The sequence below is a fragment of the Schistocerca gregaria genome, chromosome 5, assembly GCF_023897955.1.
Source record: "Schistocerca gregaria isolate iqSchGreg1 chromosome 5, iqSchGreg1.2, whole genome shotgun sequence".
Lineage (NCBI taxonomy): Eukaryota > Metazoa > Arthropoda > Insecta > Orthoptera > Acrididae > Schistocerca > Schistocerca gregaria.
Window position 1 is genome coordinate 36,750,692 of NC_064924.1, and position 25,600 is coordinate 36,776,291.

Below are 25,600 nucleotides of genomic sequence, written 5' to 3' on the forward strand. Positions count from 1 at the left end.
TCTTTCACCACACCTAAAAGATATCCTTTCAACTAGAAGTGGTTATATACTACTAATATGGAGACTGGTTACCCAGAACCTAATTGTGTCGTAATTAGCCTAGTTCTCACACATATCAATTTCTTTGCTTTTACATTCTCTCACATCGCGTACCTCACTTCCTCCATCTATATGCATTCCCTCTGCATTTATGTGATGCCAAAACCAGTTTCACTGATTTGTTTCTTCTACTTTTTTTCTCTTTCATTGTATCCCTTCAGTCAATCTCTTATTGACTTCCTTTACATTTCTTTTACATTCCCACACTGAATTCTGAAAAGTTTAACCTTTAACTTTCATCAAGTAGTTACCAGCAACGGGTAAGTGGATAGACCTCTTCTAACACAAGTAGAGTTTATATGAAATATATAGCTGTCATTTTATAAATTAACAATGACTCACCTGTGAAGAGGAAAAATCTGTTGGCTGGTTGGCTAAAATTGCTATACTGTAACTCTTTCCATTTGTATCATTTTCTTCAGATAGGTTGCCATTCGCTACAGTTTCATTTCTTGCAGATACAGCATTGGATAATTCTTCCATCTGTATGACACGTGAGTATGGAGTTGTCTCCTGGAAGTGAAAAGATACAATTTACAAGTATTAAAACAAAGACAAGGGTTTGGGTTCAAGCCCCTATTTGTCACACTTTCAAGCTGCCACTGAGAGATTGTAGTACACATTCAGATGCAGAGGGAAGTACTGGTTCCGGAACCCACTCTTATACTGTCTTTGAGAATTCCCTGTTCTCTTGCTAATAAAATATGTAATAAAAAAATAGTTTGGATCAGAAAGCAGTCAAAAAGCAAAGACATTACATAGAGGGGTCATTATGTTTACACTATGTCAATTCTTGAGCAGTATATAGGCCCTGAATGATGCATTCTGTGAAGCTTTCAAAATCAGTCATGGTAGAGAGAGCGTGCTTTACGCACCAACCCTAGCTCAGTTGCACTGTACGCAACACAGTTTGCAAACAAGCGAATCCTTTTGGTAAGAGGCTACTTGCACAGCTGCCTGTTAGAATGAGTTAGTGTGACCCAAGCGGCATATATCCTAACTCTGTTCCCTAGCCCTTTTTAGGGTATATTCAGCTGAAAGACAAGATGCAAAATAAATGAAGTTGAAACAACTACTAGCAAAACAAATATTGCATCTTGGACAAAACCAATGATATTAAAGAAAATGTATCTAGTGTTTTCCAACAAAATGTGGTGTCACCACCAGACAACACACTTACTAGGTGGTAGCCTTTAAATCGGTCGCGGTCTGTTAGTATACGTCGGACCCGCATGTCGCCACTATCAGTGATTGCACACCGAGCGCCACCTCACGGCAGGTCTAGTCTAGAGAGGCTCCCTAGCACTCATCCCAGTTGTACAGCCGCCTTTCACTGTCTACATACGCTCTCATTTGCAGAGACGAAAGTTTAGCATAGCCTTCAGCTGCGTAATTTGCTACGACCTAGCAAGGTGCCATATTCAGTTGCTATGAATGTATTCTGAGCAGACAATATTGTGAATCATTTACCGTCAAGAGTGACATTCATCATTAATGGATTAAAGTTAAGTATCAAACTAATTACGTCCGCTTTCTGAATTCTAATTCCTTGTCATGTTCCAGACCCCACGTCAGTATAGTTCTTCCCTCCTCACGCCAGCCTGCGTGAGCTAAAACGCGTGCATATCAGCCTCCACTAGTAACACGGTGTTGGCTCTTCTGCCAACACAACAAAAAAACATCAGAAGCTTCATAAAAAAATTGATGAACTTGTCATATTCATACAGAGTAATGAAAGGATAGATGTAATTTCAACAGATGTGTTGTGCATATCAAAACATCGTACTAGCGTGTATTCAGTAGAATCAGGGGATTGGTTATATACTGAAGAACTTGAGGTGTGTTATAGGCTCTTCAGACTAATGAATGTTCTGTGGAACAGCTCTTTGAATGCTGTGTTACAATAGTGTATTAAGAAATGCGTAAGCTTGTACAACTGACAGTTTACAGACCACCAGTGGGACATAATGTAAGCTTCATAATGCTGTTAGAGACAGGGCAAGAGTTATGTGCAATTGTTTAAGGGAGACTTTAATACTGATTTTCTGTCAGATAGTACTGAGACAGGGAAAGTAGAGTTGTCGATTCCTATCTTTGGATCACCTGATATACAAAAAATTTCTCCATGAATTGAAGAACACAGTGCACAGCCATTAACAATTTGGTTTTCAGTTCGACAAACTGCATTGATTTACTGTAAACCCAATAATCAGTGTCTTACCCTATCACAACTACCACACATTAATAATCACATACACTGACCAGTGGTGTACAGAAATGCAGAATCAGTACTGACAAGTTGAGCAAAGTGTTCAGAGAGAAATTATGGCGAGGACATTGGAGAGAAATTTGTAAGACAGACAGTAAACTCTTTCTTACATATAAACTCTTTCTTACATATATTCATACAGCAGTTGTCGTCGTCGTCATCGTCTTCTGTTAGAATGAGCGAGCTCCACCCAATTCAGAAGACAAACTGTCAGCAAGAGTTAAAACTTCCAATAACCACCAGCACTGTAAAATCCTAAAGTCTATTATTAAAAAAGTGTGGGGAAAAACACGCACACACACACACACACACACACACACACACACACACAAGCCTGTCTCCCTACATTGTGCTCAGTCAAAAGAGCTGGCAGTCAACTGAGCAAGCATGTTCCTGTGAGTGAGTGAGCGTGTACTTGCGAGCATGTTTTTCCAACAAGCTTGAAAAAGGAAAGCTAGCAAAGCTCTTTTTCTTTTGTTTCTGTACCTATCGATGATGCAGCACATTTGCCTTTCAGTGAGTCGTCTCCTTCATTCCTAAATAATACGTAATTCTCAACCAGAACTTTCTCTACATCACAATCAGGAAATTATTAATACAGAAAAATGAACAACTTTGCAGTACTCAAAAATCAATGTATTACTTTTCTTTATACTGGCTCTAATGTGGACAATCACATTAGTACAGGAGAAGAATGTTTAGTGAGAACTCACACAAACGTAATGGCGTAGACCCAAGCAAGAGGGCTCAATGCTGAAAAAGAGGGCCACTTGCGGCAATACACAGGCCCAGCATTCAGCCGTGGCACCCAATGCATGCCACTTCTCATATGGTGGTCAGTGCCTGGCCAGTTACTGAACCCGGAGGGACACTGGCACCCATTGTACACAATATTAGCAGTAGCGACTGCACAGCAAACTCACTCCAGTGCATATAATTACTGTCCATCCGGCTGTGCCTGTTGGCTCTGCTCCACTATCATCTGGACAGAACCATTTACTGTGGGGTCTAGCTGTCATCTGATAGCTCAAGGGTCAAATTCAGGCCCTCCAAGCCACGAGCCTACAGGCACTGATCACTGCCGGTCTACCTCATGAGCCTCGGTGTGGCTAGATCGAGGATGTCAATTACGCCACAATGTGCCACACCTAGGCCACATTGAGCTAGACAGCTGCCGGTGACGTACTACGGTGCTTCATGGCAAGGTCTGCGAGTTGACATCCACCTTCCAGTGTCACCAGAATGTAGACTCAAGTTTATTGTACGAACTGTTAGAAGAATAAAGATATCATATTGCCTTTGAATGGATTCTGACTTACCACGAACAACCATCCTTCGACAGAGTACCTCCCCACCCTATACAAGTGGTGTAAGAGGTATGGTGGAGACTGCAATTCACAGCAAAGACCTACATGGCAGCAGAGATAGGAAGAATTCATTAAGTTCTGACTTCCATTTTTGGAAGGGGTTGTATTGTCATCTCCTTCTCCTACCTTCTAAACTGGGGTCATTGTCGATTTCTGCTTTTGGTAGTAATAGACACTAACTGAAATGGCATCGGCTGAAAATATTTCAGCTAAGGAAATAATTCAAAATCTGTCAGCTCAATTTGCTCAAATGTGAGCTGATAATTTAGAAATAGCTGTCGGTACACGGAACGAGGTAGCTAACACTGAGCTACACACAGATGGGTTATCCTACATCACGATACACAGCACCATCAGCACACAGCATGAGCTGGTTGAGGTAATTTGGCACGCCCACTGTTCTCCATTGGCAATTGACGAATTTATTTGGCTTGCAAAATATATAGTTTGTTCACAAAAATGGGTGCCCATAGAATTCCTACCTTAGCTCTATTAAAATGAACATTTCCTCTCCTGGCCATATGCTAGTCATATTGTGTCTGTGGTGTACATAAATCTAAATTTTAACATACAATCAGTGGACGTGTAATAAGACAAAACTGGAAGATACATGTCCACTTAGGAAAGACATCAGCTTATAAAAGTTCACCAAATCAAACACAATCACTTCTGACAGTGTGTGCATTCATATTTGCCTAACATCAAATATTAGAGAAATTATTTATCTTAATTTCATATGAAACTCACAGAACCTTTTGGAAAAAAGAAGGATATACAAAGCTAAGTTGAAACATGCCTTACATATCTCCTTTTTGTGTTATTGATTCTTAATTATGTGATAAATCATACTGAGAATGTCATGTTTTCATCAATCTTAAATGAGTCATTGCTTTAAAATGGCTTACTCCCATTACACATGAGCTATAACACAAAAATTCTTTAATCCCCAATACAAAATTTCCAGTCATTTTATTACAACAATTGGTTCCAATAACAATTCATCTCCAGATATTCAATGTGGGCTGCTTACAAACGGCATATATTTGTATGGTTTAAAGTAAAACATAAAACCCATCGAATGTGGGTTTCTGATGAACACGTCAAGTATGGTGTCCTGCTTTCTGCTTGTGATGCAGAGAGTGTCCTTGCTTCCTCCTGATTCTACTTTATGTGGCATGTTGCTAAAATATCACACAACTTATTTTATGTTCCATGTGAGGAAATGGCTTCTCAATGAGAGATAGCAGGAAGTGACATCACAAAATTCGTTGAGTGCCACATCAATGTTAGCTAACTCATCCTATGTGCCGACGGCATTACATAACAAGCTTGAGAGTCTGCAGGCAAAAAGAAGGGAACATTGTACTAACTTGGCCCTTATTGTCAAAGGTAGTATTACCATATCTTTGGTGACTTATTTCTCATGCAGATTAGAGGAAGATATCTCTATTTTTATAGATAATTTACTGACAGCTGCAAGATTGAAGGAATCGAATGAGGTGCAGTTATTATAGTCAAGTTGGCGTAAGTTGATCCCTAACAGTCGTCACAGAGGGTTAAGGTGGCAGATACGCATGCCTATCTGAATCAACAGCATAACAAGCATAACACGACTGTGCAAACATCTCTATGGCAATGCCTCAGTACTGTCACAAATCTATAGATGGCTACTCTTTTTGCCTGCAACCATTTGCACTTCACAGTTGAAAGCTGGAACAGTACTACTGTCAGGGACCTACTTATGCTGACTTGAGCATGTGTAAGACTCAATTAACATTGACAAGATTTGTTAGGGAATGTGTTATGTCCCATGAGAAGTTGCGCAATGCTCAGTCTTTTCAAGACCTACAGGAGGGGTTGGTGGAATCGCATAGGAGAAAAAATACCCCTAATCCTGAGCAGCATAATGGTATAGGGCAGAGAAAAACACTGTCTGCACAAAGTTTTACTGATTAAATTATGAAACTGAAAACAAATACTTATGAGTTAATGGATGGTGGCAACACTAACAGAGCTACCCTGCAGAAAGCAGAACAGGGGTAACTAGATGAGTTCTTGTGGTGTTTGCCAATCGAAATTTCATGCCAGGTATAGATCGAATTCCTAAAAACCTAAAAAACCTGTAGCAACTGCAATAGCATTATCAGAGATAGATGCAGTGATCAGAGCAAGAGAAAAGAAGACAGTTGTCAATATGGGAATTGTGTGCTATCGTCATGGTTGGCCTGGTCACATTCGGAGGAATTATTTGAATTGAGTTGGACACACTGAATGAAAACATCTGCAGAGGCTCTGCAGGCACAAGGAAGATGGTCACAGAGTAGGCTTGTATTCAAAGGAAATGGTGTGGCAACAATACAACATTCCTACTAAATGTGAGCACAGAGTACCTATGTGCTGAAGCAATTGGCTATATAGAAAGAAGGGTACATAAATTTTTATTGGATACAGGATCATTGGTACCCTTAGCTAGTCAAGGTATGCACGGTGTGAAAATGTTGAACCTGCCTTGTTGGAGGGAGAGAGAGACTTCCAGACTTTTGTGGAAGGAGCTCCTCCGACTGCAAAAGCTGCAGTGTCATACTTGGTCTGGATTTCCCACGTAAACATCACACCAATATTGACTTGTAACAGCGTACAGAAGAACTGGACAGGATGCCATTCTGGTTAGGCTTTACTGCCAGGAAAACCATAATGCCACAACGTATGCCTCCCAGAAGTATGGTAAGCCAACTAAAGCTGCATGCGTAATCCCTTAGAACTGACTCTCAGGATAAAATTCTGTAAAGTGCATGGAAGCTAGTCTGAGTGTATGTAGGAGCAGACTTGTCAGTTAATTCATTATGTATAGCTGAATCCTTGGCAGAACACAAGGAACAGGAGGAAGTACAGTGGATGTACATTGTAGGGTTAATAAAATGTCGTGTAGACTATTACGAATTCAAAAGTTTAAAGCCAATGGGAGAACAGAACAGGTGCACAGAACGATAGGGAAAAAGTGGAGTTACTATGACAGTCTGAAAAGTTCTAAGCCTGATAGTGAAAATGACAACTTATGCTTTCGAACACACTTTATTTTTCAACATAATCTTCTTTAACATCAATAAATTTCATCCAGCTGTACTCCAATGCCAGTATCTCCTCTCTGTAGTGTTCTTCTAGAAGTGCTGCAAAGTACCAATCCACAGTCACAATGACTTCTTGACTTGATGAAAAGTGCTGATCAGCAAAGAATATCTTCAGTTTTCAGAATAGATGGAAATTCGAGTGATGCAAATCTGAGGAATTCCTTTTTCAGCCAAAAACACTGACACAAAGATCTTTTCTGCCAATGGCACCATCCTTGGTTTCTTTGGAGCAGAAGAACTAGGTTCTATCCACAGCACAGACTGCTGTTTGGTTTCAGAAGTGTAGAGGTGAATCCAAGTTTCATCCACTGTCACATACCACCAAAAAAGTCACTTCTGTTTTTCTTAAAACATGTCAAGCACTTTTTGGAAAGTTTCACGAAAATGCATCTGTGATCTACAGCAAGCACACGTGGCACTCCACTTGGAAAAGGTTTTCTTGTGTTCAGATCCTAGTGCACGATATGACCAACGTGTTCCTTTGATATCCGCAGAGCATTACCAGTTTCACCCACCTTTATACACTACTCTTCCATAATCACATCATGCTCTTTATCAACAATTTTTGTTGTGCTTGGACTTTTTTGGACATCCTTTGTGGATCTTTCACAGCCACATTTCAACTTGGCCGCCCATTTCTTCATGGTCAAAATTGAAGGTGAGGAGCTGCCACACACATTTACAAGCCATAAATGAATTTATGATTCAATCTGTATATTGAGCAAGCAGTGAAGAAAACAAAAGAAAAATTTGGAGTAGGTATTAAAATCCATGAAGAAGAAATAAAAACTTTGAGGTTCGCCGATGAAATCGTAATTCTGTCAGAGACAGCAAAGGACTTGGAAGAGCAGTTGAATGGAATGGATAGTGTCTTGAAAGGAGGATATAAAATGAACATCAACAAAAGCAAAACGAGGATAATGGAATGTAGTCGAATTAAGTCGGGTGATGCTGAAGGAATTAGATTAAGAAATGAGACAGTTAAAGTAGCAAAGGAGTTTGGCTATTTGGGGAGCAAAATAAGTGATGATGGTTGAAGTAGAGAGGATATAAAATGTAGACTGGAAATGGCAAGGAAAGCGTTTCTGAAGAAGAGAAATTTGTTAACATCGAGTATAGATTTAAGCGTTAGGAAGTCATTTCTGAAAGTATTTGTGTGGAGTGTAGCCATGTATGGAGGTGAAACGTGGACAATAAATAGTTTGGACAAGAAGAGAATAGAAGGTTTTGAAATGTGGTGCTACAGAATAATGCTGAAGATTAAATGAGTAGATCACATAACTAATGAGGAAGTATTGAATAGGATTGGGGAGAAGACAAGTTTGTGGCACAACTTGACCAGAAGAAGGGATCGGATGGTAGGACATGTTCTGAGGCATCAAGGGATCACCAATTTAGTATTGGAGGGCAGCGTGGAGGGTAAAAATCGTAGAGGGAGACCAAGAGATGAATACAGTAAGCAGATTCAGAAGGATGTAGGTTGCAGTAGTTACTGGGAGATGAAGAAGCTTGCACAGGATAGAGTAGCATGGAGAGCTGCATCAAACCAGTCTCAGGACTGATGACCACAACAACAACAAAATCAATTTCAGTTGGTGTTAAATTTTCTTTTACAAAGAATTTAATCACTTTTCAACACACCCCACCACACCACATCTGCTTCAAGTGACTGCCTACAGTTAATTGCTGCCTGGAATGATTTTCAATTTTACATGGCATCTACTAATACTTATAACAATGTAAGGGGGAAAAAACCACATGAATAGTGCTGCGATCTCTGAGCAAGGCCCAGAACTTTTCAAACTGCCTGCATACTATATGAATACTGACAATAGCAACTGGGACACTCTACTACTGTTTATGATAGCAGCATATAATAGAATGGTGCACCAGAGTACTTGATTATTGCTATATTAGATCATTTATGGTATCTCTGGGTGGGTACTACTCAAGAGGACGTCGTTATCAGGAGAAAGAAAACTGGTGTTCTACGGATCGGAGTGTGGAATGTCAGATCCCTTAATCGGGCAGGTAGGTTAGAAAATTTAAAAAGGCAAATGGATAGGTTAAAGTTAGATATAGTGGGAATTAGTGAAGTTCGGTGGCAGGAGGAAGAAAACTTTTGGTCTGGTGAATACAGGATCATAAATACAAAATCAAATAGGGGCAATGCAGGAGTAGGTTTAGGTTTAATAATGAATAAAAAAAAAACAGGAGTGCGGGTGAGCTACTACATAGTGAACGCATTATTGTTGCCAAAATAGACACGAAGCCCACAGCTACTACAGTAGTACAAGTTTATATGCCAACTAGCTCTGCAGGTGACGAAGAAATTGAAGAAATGTATGATGAAACCAAAGAAATTATTCAGGTAGTGAAGGGAGATTAAAATTTAATAGTCATGGGTGACTGGATTTCGGTAGTAGGAAAAGGGAGAGAGGGAAACGTAGTTGGGGAATATGGATTTGGGGTAAGAAATGAAAGAGGAAGGCACCTGGTAGAATTTTGTGCAGAGCATAACTTAATCATAGCTAACACTTGGTTCAAGAATCATGAAAGAAGGTTGTATACATGGAAGAAGCCTGGAGATACTAAAAGGTATCAGATAGATTATTTAATGGCAAGACAGAGATTTAGGAACCAGGTTTTAAATTGTAAGACATTGCCAGGGGCAGATGTGGACTCTGACCACAATCTATTGGTTATGAACTGTAGATTAAAACTGAAGAAACTGCAAAAAGGTGGGAATTTAAGGAGATGGGACCTGGAGAAACTGAAAGAACCAGAGGTTGTAAAGAGTTTCAGGGAGAGCATAACGGAACAATTGACAGGAATGGGTGAAACAAAAACAGTAGAAGAAGAATGGGTAGCTTTGAGGGATGAAGTAGTGAAGGCAGCAGAGGATCAAGTAGGTAAAAAGACAAGGGGTAGTAGAAATCCTTGGGTAACAGAAGAAATATTGAATTTAATTGATGACAGGAGAAAATATAAAAATGCAGTAAATGAAGCAGGCAAAAAGGAATACAAACTTCTCAAAAATGAGATCGACAGGAAGTGCAAAATGGCTAAGCAGGGATGGCTAGAGGATAAATGTATGGATGTAAAGGCTTATCTCACACTAGGGGTAAGATAGATACTGCCTACAGGAAAATTAAGGAGACCTTTGGAGAAAAGAGAACCACTTGTATGAATATCAAGAGCTCAGATGGAAACCCAGTTCTAAGCAAAGAAGGGAAAGCAGAAAGGTGGAAGGAATATATAGAGGGTCAATACAGGGGTGATGTTCTTGAGGACAATATTATGGAAACGGAAGAGGATCTAGATGAAGATGAAATGGGAGATATGATACTGCATGAAGAGTTTGACAAAGCACTGAAAGGCCTAAGTTGAAACAAGGCCCCGGGAGTAGACAACATTCCATTAGAACTACTGACAGCCTTGGGAGAACCAGTCCTGACAAAACTCTACCATCTGGTGAGCAAGATGTATGAGACAGAAATACCCTCAGACTTCAAGAATAATATAATAATTCCAATCCCAAAGAAAGCAGGTTTTGACAGATGTGAAAATTACCGATCTATCAGTTTAATAAGCCACAGCTGCAAAATACTAACACGAATTCTTTACAGACGAATGGAAAAACTGGTAGAAGCCGACCTCGGGGAAGATCAGTTTGGATTCCGTAGAAATATTGGAACACGTGAGGCAATACGGACCCTACGACTTATCTTAGAAGCTAGATTAAGGAAAGGCAAACCTACGTTTCTAGCATTTGTAGACTTAGAGAAAGCGTTTGACAATGTTGAGTGGAATACTCTCAAATTCTGAAGGTGGCAGTGGTAAAATACAGGGAACGAAAGGCTACTTTCAATTTGTACAGAAACCAGATGGCAGTTATAAGAGTCGAGGGGCATGAAAGGGAAGGAGAGCAAAGCAGTGGTTGGGAAGGGAGTGAGACAGGGTTGTAGCCTATCCATGATGTTATTTAATATTTATATTGAGCAAGCAGTGAAAGAAACAAAAGAAAAATTTGGTGTAGGTATTAAAATCCATGGAGAAGTAATAAAAACTTTGAGGTTTGCCGATGACATTGTAATTCTCTCAGAGACAGCAAAGGACTTGGAAGAGCAGTTGAACGGCATGGATAATGTCTTGAAAGGAGGATATAAGATGAACATCAACAGAAGCAAAACGAGGATAATGGAATGTAGTCGAATTAAGTCGGGTGATGCTGAGGGAATAAGATTAGATTAGGAAATGAGACACTTAAAGTAGTAAAGGAGTTTTGCTATTTGGGGAGCAAAATAACTGATGATGGTAGATATATAAAATGTAGACTGGAAATGGCAAGGAAAGCGTTTCTGAAGAAGAGAAATTTGTTAACATCAAATATATATTTAAGTGTCAGGAAGTCATTTCTGAAAGTATTTGTATGGAGTGTGCCCATGTATGGAAGTGAAACATGGATGCTAACTAGTTCGAACAAGAAGAGAATAGAAGCTTTCGAAATGTGGTGCTACAGAATAATGCTGAAAATTAGATGGGTAGATCACATAACTAATGAGGAGGTATTGAATAGGATTGGGGAGAAGAGAAGTTTGTGGCACAACTTGACTAGAAGAAGGGATCAGTTGGTAGGACATGTTCTGAGGCATCAAGGGATCACTGAATTAGTATTGGAGGGCAGTGTGGAGGGTAAAAATCATAGAGGGAGACCAAGAGATCAGTACACTAAGAAGATTCAAAAGGATGTAGGTTGCAGTAGGTACTGTGAGATGAAGAAGCTTTCACAGGATAGAGTAGCATGGAGGGCTGCATCAAACCAGTCTCAGGACTGAAGACCACAACAACAACATAATGGTCAGAAATGTCCTGGGGAAGACGTATAAGGAGTGCATAATTTTGCAAAGACATTGAGCAACGCCTATGTTCTGAAGGCAAACACAAAGAGAAATTTATCATGTGATACCAGGAGTTGGTTGGCTGGTTGGTTGAATGTTTAAAGGAATCAAACTAATAGGTCATCAGTCCCTGATACCAGGAGCATTACCAGGTAATTTAAATAACCCTCTGGTCAATATAAAGCAAGAACTATGGGCTCAAAACACTACAGTGCATGTGGAACGAGTCCAACTGTTCTAGGGTGCCCAAAAGCCCTGCCTCAATTACCTTCCAAAGGGGGAATGGAAGTTACTGCCTGCCAGGGGGCCTTCAGTCAAACTGGCAGCCTTCTAACTGTTGAGCCAACTACCAGCACCAGTTGCAACTGGCCAGCCACCCTGAACACAGTAAATGACATTGTGCCATGACTGGGCTGCACTGAGATTATCAGCTGTCCATGGCCTACCGTAACACTTTGCTGCAGGTTCTGTGCATCGAGGCCCACATTTGGGCACTGCCAGGTGTGGGCTCAATCATGTTGTACAAACTGTTGGAGTTACAAAGGGATTGTACTGCCTTGAAATGGCTTCTCATTCCCACCAACCTGTCATCCTCCAAACCCTCTACAGAATGAAAATGTTTGGTTGAACTTAAGAAGAGATAACAATACTGGGATATCTGAATTAAAAATGAATACATCTATAAGAAAAAGAAGATTTTGTACATAATGGATGGTGTGCCGTTGGACGTAACAAATGAAAGTTACACACAATTTGAACTTTGCGCAATCAGCCTGACATCTTAAGACTTGCTTGTAACTTCATGTACAAAGAGAATAGATTTTGATTTTTCAACTACAAAAAAAAACTGTTAACAAGAGTAATTACATAAGCAATTGCCACTGCAAAATAGTAGCAAGCTACAGGCAACGCACCTAAAGAAAATGAAGTGTTTATTCAGCAGAAATTAGCAATGAGAATATGGCATAAAGTGGATAACTATACATCTTTCAGAGGCCTTTATCAGGGCCTTGGAATTCTTATAGTCACTTGCCCCAAAACATTTACTCCTACATGGTTTTTGTTGGTGGCAATAACAATCACCTTCAGCTCAACTGTGATTTATACAATCACAAGACACGAAATAATTTTTATATAGACTTTACCTGCTTGTCTATGATTCAAGAATGGAATCATGTATTCTGAAGGGAAGATATTCAACAACCTTCTGTCTAACTTAAAACAAGAAACTGAGATTCCTGCCAATTCAAAAATAAATAAATATGTACACACTTCAACAGTCACTACTTCTCTAATTTATCTGATTATTAACATTCAAGGATTGAAAATTTTATTAACTATGTAGAAACTTGAAATATAGTAATTATTGCATTAATATCACCTAATTATGACAGTATTCACAATACTGGTTTCAGCAATTTATTGCTATCTTCATAAGTGATAATTAATCAATTAATAGCTTAGTTTTTTCAAGTTAAGCAAACTGAACATCATGAAATGCTATTAAATATGTCAATGAATTGTTCTGTGTTGTCAGAAGGTAAAGAGGCCTGTAAGTACGGGAAATTCTTCAAAAACTCTTCTCCTAACAACTAAAGCGTCATCCATTTCAGGACCTCATCCAAGATGCCTACAGCTATATTCTGGAAGGTAAATGCCTTGGTTATAATAACTGCTGATTGATTTATTTAAATTCTGTAAGTTCTAAACCGAAAACAACTATGTACTTCGCACGTTAACAAACATTGCCAAAGGCAAAAGAAGTGGAAACTGGAAATAATATTTTTAGAACACACCTGGGATTGAGCTCACTGAGGTCATAATGGTCCATGCAGTACTGTAGTATGCAAATACTGAGCATCTGAAACAGTCTTCACTTGGACGATAATTTCCTTACATGTGTTTACCACTGTTCCAGTTCATCATCACATGTGAAGTTGTCACATCGGTTTAAGCATGTGTTCTATAGTTAAAAAAATTTATATGAATTGTATAGTTACACATATTCAAACCTAGAATGCTTGCTTATCTGTATGAGACGTTCGATCATTATTGGTTGAAGTTGGACTCCATATACTTATCTGTTTACTACAAATATTTCAAATGTCCCTTCCTCACTTTACCACTACATGTCAATGAAATATGTTTAAACTAATCAAATGAATAAAGAGTTCTCTCTAAGAATTGTTGTGAGATCAGTTATTAACTGTACTCATCACTTATATAGTCAATCTTTTCCTTCACCTTCAACTCCCACATAAAAAAAAATTTTAGCTTTAGCAGTGTGGGAGTGGCATATTCACACATTTACCACATAATTTTTTGCATTAAAAACAATCATCATCATTATCATCAGGATTTTATTCCAGAGAGCCGGATAGGAATTTTGTAAACTATATGCCTCCGTCGGTTTCTGTCCTGGTATAGCTCTTCCCTCTCCACTACATCCCATGTTACTCCTCTCCTCTTGAGATCTTCCTTAACCTTGTCTGTCCATCTCTTTCTAAGCTGCCCAACTGGTCTTCTTTCTGGTGTCTCCATCTCCAAATACTTGCGTGGAGTTCAAGTTGGGTGCATTCGCTTCATATGACAGAACCACTTCAATCTCAAAGCACTCATCATCTCCTCTGTAGTCAATGTCACCTGCAGCTCTCTCCTTACATAATCATTCCTGACTCTGTCTCTCCTAATTTTTTGTAGAGCTGACCTAAGGAACTTCATTTCACATGCTTGTATTTGACTCTCTTCTCTCTTATTTATGACGCAGGCCTCTAGACTGATTGGCAGGAGATAAGTTTTATACATGGTCTGTTAGACTCTTTGAGGGACTTCCATGTCCCAGATTAAATTTCGTATTTGGTGGAAAAAGTTAGATCCTTTTGTTATTCTGTTTAATACGTCTTGTTTGGTACTTCCATTGAGTGATATGATGTTACTCAGATATTTGAAGCTTTTCACACATTCAACCTTCTCCTCCTCCAGTACGATGTTGCAATGTGTGGGTGTCCTGCTCATCTTCATTGCCACTGTCTTGTACCTACTCACAGTTAACTATAATTCTTTCAATTTTGTGTTCCAGTAATCCAGTCTCCTCTGAACCTCCATTTCCCTCTCTCCCCAAATGGTGATGATGTCATCAGCAAGAACAAAAGCACTGAGATCTTCGTTTCCTTCTTCCTTGATTTCTTTCATGATTGTGTCCATAAGTGTAATGAAGAGTAAACGGGAGAGCGAAATGCCTTGCCGAATACCTCTCTTTGTCTTAAACCATTTTTAATCTTCCACCTTCTACTTGTACACTGCTCTCACAACCATCGTACAGGATCTGGACTTTTTTAATTAATGAATGGGGAACATTATGTTTTCTCAAGCATTCCCATATTTTATCCCTTGGTACACTAACATATGCTCTTTCCAAATCCACAAATTCTTCTCCATTAACTGACGGAAGGAGAAAATGAGATCTATTGGTCCCCTATTACTTCTGAACCCATGCTGTTGTTCCTCTAACTGGTGTTCTAGAATTTTCTTTTATCTTTTTTTTATGACCTTTTCAATTATCTTAAGGCAGTGTGATAATAGTGTGATTCCTCGGTAGTTGGTGCATTTCCTTCTAGTACCTTTCTTGAACAATGGTATTATAATTCCTTTTTTCCATTCATCCAGCATTTTGTTTTCCTTCTGTATCACCCCCAGTAACCGGTGTAACCACTGTATTCAATGGATTCTTGCAGCTTTAACCATATCCACTGTCAGCTCATCTACTCCAACTGCCTTACCACTTTTCATCTGTTTCAGGGAATGCTCAGTTTCTAACCAAATCCTACTCCTCCTCTGACTCAATGACTTTGGTGTCACTTTTTTGAGCACCTTCCCCATTCAGTAAGATTTCAAAACAATTCTTCATATCTTCTCTGATACCTTCCATGTCCCTGATAATATCCCCATCCTCTGCTTCAATCACTTTTATGTCTTCTCTATCAGATCTTTTACATTTCAATAACCCATATAGCAGTTTTTGGTTCCCTTTGTTATCCTGTTCTAGTTTCTGGGTGAATATTTCCCAACTTTTCTCCTTTTCTTCTTTCACAATTCTCTTTGCTTGGAGTTTCTTTTGTTGGTATTCCTTCTCCAAAGTTGTCACCTTGTGTTCATCTTTGACACCAGCCCCTGGTTCTGATTTCTTCTTTCCAGCAACTAGTTTCTTTGCCTTTGACTTTAACCTTTGTTCTGCCACATATCTGCACAGGAATGTTAACTATTTATGTTTTAAATAGGTTCAATTCTTCCTCTACACTACCCCTTTCAGTTTCTGGCAATTTTTGTGCTACTAGATTTTAGAAACTTTTCTTATTTTCTTCTTCTTTCAACTTCCACTCCTTAACTTTTGGGATTCTTTGTACAGCATTAATAACATGTTATTTATTATTTACAACTTTTCAGCTTGTATCCACACAAAACGAAAGTGCTGTTTGTAGGTTGTAAACTGGCAATTACAGTGGAAATTTAGCCATAAAACGACCCTAATTCACAGCAACATAACTGAGGTTAACATCTGTGCATCAAAGTTAAGTTTCCAAGTTCAGTTTAACCTGTGCTGACTGACCTTACATCAACTGCTTTACACAATCAGCACTTACATGATTAAAAAAAAATGAGAGAGAGAGAGAGAGAGAGAGAGAGAGAGAGAGGGGGGGGGGGGAGATAAAAACATAACTGGGTGTTATTCAGAGCTGTTTCTTAGATTATGATAATTTCGATTTCTTTCAGTACATTATGTATGAATTCACAACAGATTAACAACATATCTGAAATAATTAGTTATTTTGTACGCTTCGCTTTAGATGAGTGAATAATGAAACAAAACAGTCACTTTATTTGGGCAACCCTTACAGTTTGAGATGACCTGCTTTGATTTCTTCATAGCTTCACTTCATCCAAATTTGTGAGAGTATCATCAGCAACATGATATACACCTGTTTCTCTAGCTGCAAGTTTCTTGCAAGACATGATTCCCTGAACTTGATGTTCCTGGTGATCCTGGTACATATTTTGGGTTTCCAATATTCATCAATACAAGTGCAACTTTCTCTTTTAATTCAGTTACATGCACATTTTTGTCAATTACCTGCTTGTAGAGAGCATGAGCATTGATAACTGTTATAAACATGAGGAGCCCACATGCAGTCTTGTGGAACCACTTTACTCCTTTTTGTTAATTGGAGGCATCAGATGCTATTTTATCTGACACATCTTTGAGGAATTTTGTGTAATTATATTTCAGAATTGTATATGATTTTGTAGTTGCTTTTCTTGAGTTGGTTGCTGCCACTCTGGAACATCTTTACTAATCATTTCCTATAACAACATTTGTGTCACTCTAACACATAACATTCCACCTTTCTTGACCTTTCCTCTCACTATGGTCATTGGATTGTACTTCCTGTTATTCGTCAATGTACCAATGGTGTGAAATGAATGTTCATTCAACTTATGGACTAAGACAATGCTTGCATAGTAATTTTTGAGGTACAAAGTGTGTCCAGCATTCAATAATGGACCCATCAACTCCATCTCTATACCAGAGGACGTTATGGTCCGTGTGGGCAGTCTCCTTTCCAGCACACACTTCCCCATACCAGGTATACCTCCATGAACACACAGATTGAATAGCTTGAGAATATTTTATGACATTTCCCTGGAACATACTGGCCAAATCCCATCCTTTCTCTAAACAGCACCACAGTTTCATCAATGCATATATTCTCACCATAACAATACACTTCGTGAAATTTATCGCTTAGTAGATCAACTAATGGTGAAATTTTGTACAGTTTGCCATTGTCTGAAAAGTGTAGCATCATCAAAAGTGTCAAAACTGTTGTGGGTTAAAGCTTTACTTACTTCATTTTTGTACAATATATTCTTTGAACATATTTCTGGAGAGTAGATTTTCAATCCAAACCAATCCAAATACCAAATCCACAAAACACAGGATTTCTTTGTTATTTTTGTCTACTCATTGCTGCACTCTGCTGTGTTCCATATATTTTTCACTGACAGTACTGTCACCATTTCACTGCTTGGCGTAAAAATTCATTTCGGTGACAATCATGTCCAAAACCTGGTCATCAAAAAACAATCGCTAAAAATCATGTTTATTGCATCTTCCAGTCATTTTTGTCTTCACATGACCAGAAACTCTCTCATTACAGGTCATGGTAAAAATCACTCATATTTCCAGTAACATCAGGCCAAGTAACTTCGGAGATGTCGCTTTGAGGCACAGTTGCTGATTTCCCAAAGTTGTTCTTTTTAAAACCCACCTGCATTGGAATTGTTGGAATAACAACCATAATTCTCAAGTGAGTATTCAGGATCATCGCTATCAAATATGTCACCTAACGAACTGGCCTCACTCTCACTTAATTCGCTTTTCTTGTCCAACCAACCTGTAGTTGACTCCATGCCAGACACTGTCACAAACTCACAACAAAACTAACTCAGAAGAAAACAAGCTCAAATCGTCAAAGAAACACAACTTCCAACACAAATAACCTCTAGCAACAATGCAACATGAGTTATTGCAAGTGTAACCAGGTGTCGTAAATGCAAAGCAATCTACAAGAGCTGACTGTCACACTATCCGGCAATAAAATTTGGAACCAAAACTGCATTGCCTCTCCAGGAGGCCAGGGAAACTATATGTCCATTTAAAATCATTGTGGCTGTTTATATGATTTACACATATGGGCCTGGAATGTGTGTATCAATTTGATACAAGTGGCTTGCCAGTGAAGTCACCTTGTTTATCAGTTGGATACACATGGCAGCCAAAGTGTTAATCATGGCTCTAAATTAGGCACTTTAAAGCTTAGTATATTGTGATGGTAATAAAGCCACAGTTTGGTTCCTACAAGCCTCCACCCTCAATCTATGAGCTGCTCGCTGCCTCCGCCACAATCTGCATAGCCCACCACTACAATGCGGCGAGCCCTATACATCGAAAAATGATTGTCCACACTATGCCCATTCTATGTCTACTGCACCTAGATGGGTTACCTAGGCTGCTGATATCATCTTGAGCAGCTACCTCATCTTAACTATATGTACATGTTTTGGTTTTCATCCTTTGTACATTCAGGCATATTTTACTCTACTGCTACTACATTTACAAATGTTTGGTTTTACAAGTACTTAACTGAAACTCTGTTTTGTTTAAAGTTTATCATTGTACTATGTTTTCTTACATCTTTTTACCAAACTAACTGTTATCCATAACTGGCTACCCCTTACACCAGCAAAACTAATGTGATTATTTGTAACCTTTACTTATTATTCTTTAAGTAATATGCACATTGTTAGCCATTTCGATAAACAATTATGTATCCTGTATCACAGCCTTTTAATGTAATAAGTTTGTTTTTTGATTTCTGTGTAACAGGTTCATATTTGTGTTTCACAAATTCCAAAATTATTTATTTTTATCTCCCTCTTAGAGATCTGATGATGGATAAGTGTTCCCATGAAATAAAATTTGACCAAGCCTGGGAATTCTGTTTTCCTAAGATATCAAGGTCACCACTCCTCTGAAAATGCCAAAGTGACCCTATTTCATGTGATATTAATGCTGTGGTGAGGAATGAAATCCTCCAATCAGCAAATGAGATACTGCCCAGAGCAAGGCATAGCACTCTGTTCAAGTCATCCACACCACTAGCTAACTTCATTCTGTTAATGAGCCACTACCGAGTTCTGTAGGAGTTTCACTTCTACTCAGGGCAAGGCCAGAGCTGGATCTGATGTTGTCACTGTATCTACTACAACACGTTAGGACATGTCTTTTCAAATGCTAAAGAAATGTTTCTCAGAGTTTGAAATTACATACATGACAACATAATTTCCCAACTGATGGACAGAGGCTTCTTATCATCCCCAAATCTTAGAATCACATCTCTAAGTAGCTATCATAGTAATGGCCTGGCAAATGCATGGGAAAGATCTCAGAGAAGATTAACAACAGGTGTCAAGCATGGGAATTTATTTCAAGCAGCTCTACAGTCACTTGTAATGGAGGTTATGTCTCAGTGTCACAATGAAAGATGTCCTGAGCTTGTAGTAAGAAACAAGATAGAGGAAACCACAACAAGTGGTTTACCCTTCATTAAACAGTAAAGAAACAATCCAGGAAGACCTGCTCAAAGTTTCCCCAAGTCCAAACATAGTCATTGCAGACTGGGACACCTGAAACTTTTCTCATTTAATATAAAACTGGTAGTACGTGTGCCTTAATAATGCCACAGTACGCCCTTCAAGTATACATAACAAGAAGTGCTGGAACATAACGGAAACTGAAAATGTAGAATATTTAGAGAGCTGCTGCGAAAGAAGACAGCAGAGTGCAATCAGTTAGCTGGTTTTCAAACATGGCTCAATACAATTAAGTAGCAGAAAGATAAGAAAAGAATTAACTCAGAGACAAAGGTAGAAACAGAGCAGGCTGGCCAGGAATGAAAGAGAAATACAGGACAAACATAGTATGAACATACAGGCTGACAATTATTGAACTATATGAAATAAAATCATCATAACATCTGAATGGTTTGCAATACAACATTCAAACTGTACCATGGAACGCAGGGCATAATGGGAATTAGTATGCACATACATGGTTTGGTTTATCGATAAAGCCCACTTTCATTTGGATGGGTTTGTCAATAATCAAAATAGGCACATTTGGGGGACTGAGAGATGGCATCCTGATTTCGACAAGATGCTCAACCGCATCAAAGCAGGAGAGTGTTTGATGTCCTGGAGGAGCACTTTTGGGTCTGCATGCTGGCTCTGCAGTACCCACAGGCCACTGGCATGGGCCTCGATTGGCCACCATATTCTCTGGATCTGAACACATGTGACTCCTTTTTGTGGGGCTGTATTAAAAACATGGTGTACAGCAGTAATCCAAAAATCATTGCTGAGCTGAAAACAACCATTCAGGAGATCATTGAAAGCACTGATATTTTAACACTCCAGAGGGTTATGCAGAATTTCACTATTCATCTGCACCACATCATCGCCAATTATGGTAGGCATATCGAACAAGACGTAATCTAAATCTGAATATCTGTAGTGATGTCTACATTATGAATAAAGTGTGTGTACACCATAGTTTGTAGCTAATTTACATTTTTTTCATATAGTTCAATAATTGCCATGCTGTAGACTGACATGGCTAATTTTAAAAATGAGAATAGAGAGAAAGAAGTTACACAGTATTAACAGCACAGCCTGGGGGAAGAAGCTTATTAAATGGACATTTTGAGCATGAGAGTAATAGTGGAACTTGCAGTCACAGATGCCACACAAACACATCAACATTCTGGATCAATATCTGACCCTATTTTTATTACAAATAAAGAAAAGTCTATGTCTAGTAACATACCTTTGTAGTTGTCGACATGTTGAGAGATGCCTGATCAACAGCAAATGACAAAATGTCATTTTCGCTGAAAACAATTGGATTCCCTATTTCAGGAGATGCTGTACCCAGAGAATCAACTCTCAGCTGACAGTAGAGGGTTTCAGAAGTGGAACTTTTGCTTTCATCAGGTAGTGAAAGAACACTGGAATTATGCAGCTTTGATGTGTGACCTGTAATGCAAGTAAGTACAGACACAATCAACTGTACTGTCAGACAAACAATGATATGCATTACTGAATAACTATCATACACACAATTTTTCTTTGTCCTTTTAGATGGATGCAATATGGACTGGAAAAAGCATGTTACTACCTATGTGGAAGGACAGCAGAATGGAAACAGAGAAACAGGAATTGTATCTTGTGTTTTATCTCTGTAACTACCAAGTTAAAACTGACATGTAAAGATAAGGAATGCTTGAGTCTTTCATGTAATCAATTGGCCACTCCCCCCCTCCCTCCCCCCTCTTTGAATCTTTAAGCCAGACTTCTAGAGAACCAGATAGTCTTTTTATCCCTTACTCATGTACAAAATACACTCTAAAACAATCATCACTCCTAGTTGTCAGCCCATATGGCAGGAGACAGTCAGGCTGGTATACCACTGCTGTCCCGGATGTCTCCAGACATGTCCTTGCTGGTCATTGGGACTCAATTTGAAGTGGGACTCATTACTGAAGAAAATTCTATTCCATTCAATGAGAAGCCAGGCCACAGACAACAATATTGATCTCACTTTCATTTGCCATAAGGCCCAACAACCAGGGATGATGGTCTGGGATGCCATTTCTTTTTACAGCACACCCCTATGGGTGTCAACCACAGTACCTTTACAGTAGAGTGGAACAATGAAAATACTCAACACCTCGTTTTGTTGGCCCTCATAACAAGCCATCCTGGTCTTACATTTCAGTAAAATAATGCCCACCCACAACCATGTGAGTTTCTACTGTTTGTTTTTGTGTTTGCCAAACCTTACTTTGACCAGCCAGGTCACCGGATCCCTCCCCAGTTGAGAACATTTGGAGCATTATGGCCAGGACATTTCAATCATCTTGGAATTTTGATGACCTAACATGCCAATTGGACAGAAATACCCCTCAGGAAGACATGCAACAACTCTAGCAATCAATGCTATATTGAATACCTGCCCGCATAAGCAACAGATATGGACAAACACATTACTGACTCACTTAATTTGTGAAGCTCTTTCTTTGAATAAATCATTCAACTTTTCTCATATTGTAATTATTTGTTTGTCTGTACAGGAACATTATATCACATCTACCGATTTCCGTCCAATTTGGATAATTCCTTGGTGATAGGTTTTTTTTTCTTTTTCTTTTTTTCTCTTAAGAATGTACTTGGAACATGACAATAAATAAGAGGCAGCATTTGAGAACAGTATCGTTACAATAATTACAATTTAGTAATGTTTGATTACGGATATTATAACAAGTTATTTGACTAATAAGGAGAGGTACAAGTCTGTAATTTAGGGGGGGAAAGTTACAAGTTAAGAAAGAAATTGCATATACACATATTGTTTACAAAAACGACTCTTTTGTTGTATGATCCAAAAATATGGCTCTAAGTACTGATGCAAAATACTTAATCTAGGTTTAATTCAGCCTAAAGTCAATGAACTATGATACAGGAGTGTGATGTTTCAGCACTTTACATGAAATCTGGTCAATTATAGTGGCTTTTTAATGCTTTTTACAAAAATGTAATCTGTTTTCTTCTAACACTCACAGGTTTTAGATAATTCCTCATGTTTCCTATTTTTAAATTTTCCTCGTTATATATACTGCAATAAATTTTAAAGTGATTCAACATGGTCAACTGTGAAAAGAGTGATACTTCTTGAGTTGTTTAGAGGCACACACAAGCATCACAGTCATTTGAGTATAAATTTGAAATGAAATTTGTGAGTCAACATTACCATGTTATGTCGTATCAGTCTAATAATGGTGACATCATCAAGAAGGTCATGTATGTAAGGCCCTGATGCGTTTTGTCACATCTGCAGCTCTCTGTCTCTCAAAATCAGAAGAACAACATAACCAAATTTGTCAAAAAATATACCTACCTTATTTCAGTTTAACCCTTTAACTGCTCTGGATATGTCAACACGCACGTCTTTATACCTGTCCCTGTGTGTTCTGAAAGTATTTACACGCGCCACCAGTCCTTCTACATGGTACTCTGAACATTTCTACGCACAGACTCCTGCAGAATTCCAGGCAGAAGGACTGGTCGCGCGTGTAAACATGTTCAGAGCACACAGGGACAGGTTCAAAGACGTGCACGTTAACACATCCAGAGCAGTTAAAGGGTTAAGATTAGGAGACCAGGACAAAACTTTTGTGCCACAATCTGTTTGACACACATGCATTGCATGTTTGAGGAAATCCCATTCAGGATTCCAATAGTATGGAGAGAACAAGAAAAACATGTAGGTGATTGATATTTTCATATGGTGAAAGTTGGTGAGCATAACAAGAACAGTATGAAAGGAATTGATTATACAAAACTAAAATCCAACAATGGAAACTCCAGGTAAGAATAACAACAATGTACGAAAAAACAGATTGCTACTTACCATAAAGAAGACACATCAAGTTACAGACAGGCACAATTAAAAGACACTTACAAAAAGCTTTCAGAAACAGCCTTCATCAGTAAAAGAGAGAGACACACGCCATTCAGACACACAAACAAGCTCACCTCATGCACACATGACCACCAACTCCAACATGTCATGCTCGAATGCTGCTATCATGTGGGAGGCAAGTAGCAATCGGGAGGTGACAAGGAAGGGGAAAGGATACTAGTGTATAGGTGGGGAGGGAGACGAATGCTGTCCGTGGACTGTGCTGGGACCAGACTGCCAACAGGTGCAGCATCAGGTGGTTGTGGTGCAGAGAGATGAACAAAAAAGGATCAAAAAGGAGAGGTGTAGGGAAAGATGGGTGGATTTGTTGGCAGAGGTCTGCAAATAAAGTGAGAGGTGGGGAAGCGATGATGTGATAGAGAGGGTGGAAACTGTTGACTGGAAGGTTTGGGAAAAATATGTTACCATAGGTTGGGTCCGGGATAATTACGGGAAAGGAGAAAGTGTTTTAAAGATAACCCTCATCTGTGCAGTTGAGAAAATCTGGTGGTGGAGGAAAGGATCCAGATCGCTCAGGTAGTGAAACAGCCATTGAAATCAAGTATGTTATGTTTAACTGCATGTTGTACCATAGGGTAGTCTACATTGGTCTTGAGCACAGTTTGGCGGTAGCCATTCATCCTGGTGGACAGCTGGTTGGTAGTCATACCAATATAAAAAGCTGTGTAATGATTGCAGCAGAGCTGGTACATGACTTGACTGCTTTCACAGGTGCCCCACTCCCGATGGGATTGGATAAACCTGTAATAGGACTGGAATAGTAAATGATGGGTGGGTGGATTGGGGAAGTTTAGCATTTGGGTCTTCCACATGAATGTTATCCTTGTGGCAAGGGGTTGGGATTGGGAGTGGCATAGGGATGGACTAGAATGTTGTGGAGGTTGGGTGGGAAATGGAACACCACTATAGGAGGGGTGGGAAGTATCTTTGGTGTTGGATGTGGTTCAGTTGTTATAGTCTGGGTTGGTACTGGGTGATGAAGGGAACACTCCTTTGTGGTTGGTTCTTGGGGGTGGTTGGAGGATTGGGAGTGTGAGGGAAAATGACATGGGAGGTCTGTTTGTGGACTAGGTATGCAGGACAGTGCCTGTCTGTGCAGGCCTTGATGAGCCTCTCAGAATACAGAGTAAGGAAGGTCTTCACCCTGCAGATAAGCTGTCCCTGAGTGGTCAGCTTGTATAGGAGGGATTTTTTGTGTAAAAGGGATGACTGCTGTCAAAATACACGTACTGTTGGTGGCTGGTTGGTTAAATGTGGACAGAGGTGCAGATGGAGCCATCAGAGTGGAGGAGGTCAACATCTGGGCTGGCCTGAGGAGGACCACAGAAGTGGATGGGAGAGGTGTTGAGGCTGTGACGGAACCAAGATAGGGTGCCTGGCCCTTGAGTCCAGATCATGAAGATATCATCAATGACATTGATTCAGGCTAGGGGTTTGGTATTTTGGAAAGCTAGGAAGGTCTCCTCTAGATGGCCCATAAAATGGTTGGCATGGCTTTGCTGGGAATTTGTTTATATACCTTCCCTTCAAATGAGTAGCTGTGGCTTAGTATAAAGTTAGTAAGTATGAGGAATGAGGTAGTGGATTTGGAGTCTGAAGGATGTTGGGAAAGGTAGAGTTCAATAGGAGCAAGACCACAGGCATGTTGGATGTTGGTGTACAGAGAGGTGGCATCAACA

The 25,600-nt window shown here is 39.3% G+C and overlaps 1 protein-coding gene across 1 annotated transcript in view; it reads right to left on the bottom strand.

The window, feature by feature from the left end:
• The window catches only part of LOC126272406 (zinc finger protein 761-like), a 348,537-nt gene that overhangs the window by 255,207 nt on the left and 67,730 nt on the right, over window positions 1-25,600 (bottom strand). Inside the window, exons 4-5 of the mRNA XM_049975234.1 lie at window positions 21,207-21,415; window positions 442-612 (exon numbers count right to left, since the gene is read on the bottom strand). Of these exons, the coding sequence (XP_049831191.1) occupies window positions 442-612; window positions 21,207-21,415 (380 nt within the window). The remainder of the gene's footprint in view (window positions 1-441; window positions 613-21,206; window positions 21,416-25,600) is intronic.